Source organism: Myotis lucifugus, unplaced genomic scaffold (genome assembly GCF_000147115.1).
Source record: "Myotis lucifugus unplaced genomic scaffold, Myoluc2.0 scaffold_5329, whole genome shotgun sequence".
Taxonomy (NCBI): Eukaryota; Metazoa; Chordata; class Mammalia; order Chiroptera; family Vespertilionidae; genus Myotis; species Myotis lucifugus.
In genome coordinates, this window is record NW_005876377.1 from 1 (window position 1) to 6,671 (window position 6,671).

General features: G+C 51.0%; 1 protein-coding gene across 1 annotated transcript; it reads left to right on the forward strand.

Moving 5' to 3' along the window:
* The first annotated feature begins 1,518 nt into the window (after window positions 1–1,518).
* LOC102424713 (inactive tyrosine-protein kinase 7-like) lies at window positions 1,519–4,487 on the forward strand. The gene is made up of 3 exons (XM_006109055.3): window positions 1,519–2,050; window positions 2,864–3,042; window positions 3,496–4,487. Exons 1-3 carry the CDS (start codon window positions 1,929–1,931, stop codon window positions 3,654–3,656), a joined length of 462 nt encoding a protein of 153 aa, XP_006109117.3. The 5' UTR covers window positions 1,519–1,928; the 3' UTR covers window positions 3,657–4,487.
* Window positions 4,488–6,671: the final 2,184 nt, after the last annotated feature.

A 6,671-nucleotide genomic window follows, 5' to 3' on the forward strand; every position in this document is an offset into this window, starting at 1 on the left:
GATTAGGCAGGCAGGCAGGTGAGCGGTTTAGGAGCCAGTGGTCCCGGATTGTGAGAGGGATCCCAGATTGGGGAGGGTGCAGGCTGGGCTGAGGGACAGCCCTCCTCCCACCCCTCCCCCCGCTCCTGTGCACGAATTTCATGCACCGGGCCACTAGTATAAAAGGCTAAGCGACCATCTTACCAGCTGGTAGGTATGATGCACACTGACCCCCAGGGGGCAGACGCTCAACACAGGAGCTGCTGAGCTGCGGTGACTTGGCAGCAGAGGTTCTCGGGTTACGTACCCGGAACTGGAGAGGAGGGAGCTCGATTTCGGGGGTGCGTCACCTGAGAACCACTATCTTGCAATCTGGGACCCCTCAGGGGATGTTGGAGAGCCAGTTTCAGCCCGATCCCCGCAGGCCAGGCCAAGGGACCCCACCTGCGGAGGGTCCCTGCTCACTCCGCAGACCACCTTCGAGCTGCGGTGCCACCCCAGGTATGGTCAGCCAGAGGTTGGCTCCAGGGCGTGTCTGGCCCGTCTAGCCCAGTCCTGCCCCACCGGCCACCTTCTAATTAATTTCCTTTCAATGTGCATGAATCCGTGCACCGGGGCACTAGTTCTATATAATACAGTCACATGGCTCAACAATTTTAAAAGGGAATTAGTGAAATATATTTTTAACTCCTGCCCTTTGGAAAGAGTTTTTTCTTATTTTGTAGAGCTTCTCATAGTCCTTGACTCATACCTAGATATCTTAAAGAAATTCATGTGTGTGCGCACCCATAAGAACGGTAATAGGAGCACTGTTCTTAATAGCACAAAGCTGGGGAAAAAATCCAAATATCCATTGGCATTAAAATGATTAAATATAGTATATTCAAGGATGAAAACGCAGTAAAATAGTCCCTGCACCACATCCCAAAGGATGAATCTCACAATGCTGAGTGAACAAATCAGACAAAAAAAACATACACACTTTGTATGCTTCCAGCCTTATCTGGTTCCAAAACGGGAAAACTGAATGATATTGCTTAGGAATGTGTGTGTAATGGTAAAACCTAAGGGCTCCTTCCTCATCATGCTCTCTCCCTCCCCTCCAGAGGTAACCACTGTCCTGCCGTTACGGTCCTAATTTCTTGGCTGTTCTTTCTGGTTTTACCTTTACACACAACGTTCCTAAACAATAGAATTCCGTTTCCCCGTTTTGGAACTAGATAAGGCTGGAAGCATACAGAGTGTGTATGCTCTGGGGTGCTAGCATTGTTGGTTTGTGTTTTTCACTTAGTGATTGTTACCTGGGTCTGAGCTTTATAATTATTTGTGGAAGTGCACATATATTTGATGAGCTTTTCTAGATATAGTTTACCACTTAAAAGATACAAATCAAAAAGTTTTTCTACCTTTCTTCTCTCTAGTCCCCAGCTCCCCGCCTTGGAGGCATATGTGTTTTGTGTATGTTTTGTGTGTGTGTGTGTATATATATATATACACACACACACACCCCTTTTGTTTGTTTTGTTTTGTATATACAACTAGTAGAAAATACGTAGTTTTGAAGTAAAAAGGAAAAGGAACAACCCGTTAGGATGTGAGCCATGATCACTGACGGGTATTTTTCTCACGTGGTTACTATGTGCTCTCCCCACCCACGTGCCGCTCGCCTGTCCAGCACCTGCTGCGTGTCCAGGTGGTCCCAGAGCTCAATTTCATCTGGTTCTGTTCTTCCAGCAGCCCAGCGAGGCAGGCACTGTTATCCCCGCTCAACAGAGAAGGAAGCTAAGCGGTTGTGGCTTTGCCTTGGGCTTCCTGAGCACACCGATGGCATGGAGACCCACCAAGGGTTGTGTGGGGGGCGGTCACTTGGATCCCCGAGACGTGGGTGCTTTGATGAGTGAGTCCCTTTCTTGCTCCAGGTGGCCCTGTGCACCCAGGTGGCCCTGGGCATGGAGCACCTGTCCAACAACCGCTTTGTGCACAAGGACCTGGCCGCTCGGAACTGCCTGGTCAGCGCCCAGAGACAGGTGAAGGTGTCGGCCCTGGGGCTCAGCAAGGACGTGTACAACAGGTAGAAGGACGTGGGTGGGTGGGGTGAGGGGTAGAGGGAAGGTGTGGGAGGTGTGGGGAAGGGCTGCTTAGTCTAAAACGGAGAGCCCAGGAAGGGACAGGGGCTTCCTATCCTCTCTCCAAGGGTGCAGCAGGCGTCCTAGCCATTGGGACACAGGTCCCTGTCGCTCATAGGTTTTTCTCTAGTGATAAAATATTACAAACCTTTAAAAAATAACTAGTAGGTTTTATAACAGTTTGTATGTAACTTAACTATTTGTATGGTTCCCTCTGTACCTTCCTGAATTCACTAATTACTGTTTTGAATCCTAAGACTTGAAGCTCGGCGCCAGGGCCAGAGATGCTCTGGGACGCCCATCCACACTGCAGAGCGCCTGGGGGCGCTGGGAACTCCCCCTCCAGTCACCCCAGCGCTCAGTCATACGTCAGTCATGATTTAGTCATGATTGTTGTATTACTAAAGCTTTTTAAATGTTCTTTCCACTTAACATGTTCTCCTTTTTCACGGTTTTAAAACCAGTGCCAAAAGTATGTATGATTATTAGCTTTTTATTTTTATATTACAATGTAGGCAAAATTTGGTTCTTAGAGGAATTTTTAACCATCAACCCCATGTGGACGCCCCCAGATTTCATTCCGTGTACCCCTATGTTACCAGTTTCTCTTGAGTGCCTTGAGGTAGAAAAGTTGGGTTCTAGCGCTCGTATGAGACTCAGACCTGGGATGAGGGATCTGTGGTCCCTCACCACAACCCACCCGCCTCTGTGAGCCACGGAGGCCCCGCCCCCACCCCACGTGTGGTTTTCTTCTGCAGTGAGTACTACCACTTCCGCCAGGCGTGGGTGCCTCTGCGCTGGATGTCCCCCGAGGCCATCCTGGAGGGCGACTTCTCCACCAAGTCTGATGTCTGGGCCTTTGGTGTGCTGATGTGGGAAGTGTTCACCCATGGAGAGATGCCCCATGGCGGGCAGGCCGACGACGAGGTGCTAGCAGGTAGGCAGCTGTGTTTCCAAGGGACCATTCCACAGGTTTTTCCAGGTGGAGAGTTTGCTCAGGATCCTGGGGGCAGCTCAGCCTGCCTCCCCTCAGGGCTGGTCATAGCAGGTACACAGACAGGGCCACTCCTGGTGTTGAAATACCTTCACGTTGGTTGGTAACAGCCCTCGCCCACAGTGACCACTCCAGCCACTGACACCTGCCCCCATGCACTGGTTGCCTCCTGTGCTGTGTGGACCCTGACCCACCAGCCCGGCAGAGCTGGGGCCAGGGGAGTCACCCCTTTGGTTGCAAGATACTTCCCCTGTACTCCTTGAATCAGTGCCCACCAGCCACTGGCCAGTGGCCCCCACCCCAGGTCGCCCTCCAGTGGCTGCTTGTGGGTACTGCCGGCTCCACAGAGTGTTGGACAGGAGGTTAAAAGTTTGCCTAACTCTGATTTTCCTGCAGACTTGCAGGCTGGGAAGACCAGACTCCCACAGCCTGAGGGCTGCCCTTCCAAGCTCTACCGGCTGATGCAGCGCTGCTGGGCCCTCAGCCCCAAGGACAGGCCCTCCTTCAGCGAGATTGCCAACACCCTGGGAGACAGCCCCGCAGACAGCAAGCCATGAGGAGGGAGCCCAGGCAGGCTGTGCCTCAGGCTGGCGTGGGCACGGGAGGACCTCCTGACAGGTGCCTGCAGCATGATGGGCAAGATCCCTGTCCTCCTCGGCCCTCCGGGCCCCACCCTGGCCCCACAGGCACTGCTGAGGTTTGGGCTGGGCCTGCGATTCCCTCCTCTCTCTTACCCTCAGCCCTTGGGGGGGTTGACTCGGACCCGGACTGGTGACTAGGACCTTGGGCTGGGCAGCTTTTTCTGCCACCCCTCCCCCCATCAGGGGCAGTGTAGGTGCCTCAGGTAACACCAATTTCTGGCCTAGGTCTCCGCCCCTTGGCCAGGTGCAGTTCCGCCCCTCACCTGCTAACTTTGCCCAGGGCAGGCGAGGCTGCAGATGAGCCGGGTTGGAGGGGCGTTCCTTAATATACTCAAATTCCTGGGTAGTGCTGGCCCACGGGGCAGAATATTTTATCACCTCGGGGTCTGCGCCAGAATCGGGGAGGACACAGCCAGTGCGTCCTCCCCACATGGACTTGTGCACGCTGACCCTGACCTGTGTCTCCTCCCCACCCTTCTCTCCTTTCCTCATCCTAAGTGCCTGGCAGATGAAGGAGTTTCAGGAGCTTTTGACATTATATAACCCGCCCTTTTTGTATGCACCACGGGCGGCTTTTGTATGTACCGTACTCGCAGCGTAGGGTGGGTGGGCATGGGAGGGAGGGGTGCGCCTTGGAGGAGATGGGGACGGGGACCACCCCTGCCTCACACTTTTATTGTTGTTGTGTGTTTGTTGTTGTTTTTTTACACTCACTGTTCTCAATAAAGAAGCCTTTTTTACAACCTGTTTCTGATGCTCGTTCTCTGCCATTGCCCTTGAGTCGTGTCCCATCTTCCCTTGCTTGTCAGCGCCATGTGCCTTTGATGGAGTCTAGTGAGGCTCGGACGGGAATAACTGGCAGACACTGGTCCTTCTTGCTGATCTTTGGGGAGCAATTAAGAATGTGGGCTTAGGCCCTGACCGGTTTGGCTCAGTGGATAGAACGTCGGCCTGTGGACTGAAGGGTCCCGGGTTCAATTCCAGTCAAGGGCATGGACCTTGGTTGCGGGCACATCCCCAGTGGGGAGTGTGCAGGAGGCAGCTGGCGATGTTTCTCTCTCATCGATGTTTCTAACTATCCCTCTCCCTTCCTCTCTGTAAAAAATCAATAAAATACATATTTTTTAAAAAAGAATGTGGGCTTAGGAGGCAAGACCACCTCTTGTCCATGGGATCCTCCGACTGCCAACCACTTGTTCTCTGCTGGCTGGCCTAGCACTCATGCTTAGGTGGGGAGGGTGGAAGAGTGAGGACGGACAAGTTAGAGTAGGTGTGGAAGAGTAGTTAATGACAGATTCAAGTCTCTGAATACCTTTAAGACTTTAGGAGGGAGATGGAGTGGAGAGTATTGAGCAAAGATGATGCTCGATGCCCAAAGCTCCAGAGCCCTCAGCTGATTCGATCCTGCCTCTTCTTTACATAGACCCGTGTCATCAGTTATTTTCTTCCTTATTCCAGTGGCTTCAGCCTGTGCCCGATCCTAAAGAAATGAGTCCTTAACTCTGAAATTGCTCTAGTTCATTCTGTTCCTCACCATACTTCTCAGTCATGAGAATAACAGCTAATATTTATTGAATACTTGCTCTGTACCAGTCACTTTGCTAAGCACTTAACATGCATTATCTCACGTAATCTCTGTGACTGCTTTGTTAGCCCGATGTTACTGTCCCCATTTCACAGATTAGAAAATGCTCAGGGAGGCCAGATAGTTTGCCCAGGTCACACAGCTGGTAATTGAGCCACTTATTGATATACAGTGCGTTGCATCCCACAGATGTGTTGGAATGGAAAAAAAAACCCCAAGGACAATTTCTCTAGAGCAGTGTTGTGGTTTTTTTGTTGTTTGTTTGTTTTGGTAAAACATGAATTCTGATCCATGGTCCTTTAAAAAAAAACACCTATGTTTTTATTGATTTTAGAGAAAGGGAGGGAGAGGGAGAGAGATAGAAACATTGATCAGCTGGCTCCTGCACACCCCCGACTGGGAATCGAGCTTGCAGACTGGAAACCGGGCATGTCCCCTGATCCGGAATCAAACCAGTGACTTCTTGGTGCCTGGGACGATGACACTCAAGCAACTGAGCAACACGGCTGGGCTCCGGAGCAGTGTTTCCAAGCTGCGGGCTACAATTAGCTTTTTAAAAATACGGAACGTGATAGAAACCATCTTTTACAAGATCTTGTTTGTAATATTTGATAGACGTTTGTGTATACTGGGTTATGTTATTAGTCAGCTACTGGGTGGTGATCCTGCATAATAACAGTCACAACAAGTCTGAGTCACAACAACAATTTGTTTTTCTCCCTCATAGATCTGAAGGTCGGTAAGGTTCAGCTCATCTTGGTTGGATCTAGCTAAGTTCAGCTGCGCGTGGTTGTAGGCTGTAGGACGGTTTTGGGTCTAACCGGCTGGTCCTAGAGCATGCTCTCGTGTAGTAGCAGGAGCACACGAGATCAAGCCAGATCACGCAAGCACATACATGTGAAACCACAAGTCTGTTAACATGTTATTGGCCAAAGCACATCACATGTCAAAACCCAACAGCAGTAATAGGTTCTGCAAAGTCGCATGGCAAAGGATGGGGATATCTAACTCCCACACAGGGTGTGGAAAATTGGGAGCAAGAACCTAATTCCCCGCTGATTGTGATGTGAAAATGATTTCTTAACATGGGTTGCACTCAGAAGGACTCTTGAAGGTCATTCACCACTAATCCTTTCCTCCCTCCTGGTCTTTCTTGACCATTCAGCGGCGGCTAACACTGTCGGCCGCATTGGCCTTTCAAACTTCCCTCTCTGGACTGTGGTGATGCCATCTCCATCGTCATCTTTTTCTGACTAGGCCTTCTCCAGCTCTGGCTGAGGCTTCCTTCTTCTGCCTGCCCGGGAGGTTACTGTTTTTCTGAATTCTGTTCCTGGCCGTCCTCTCTG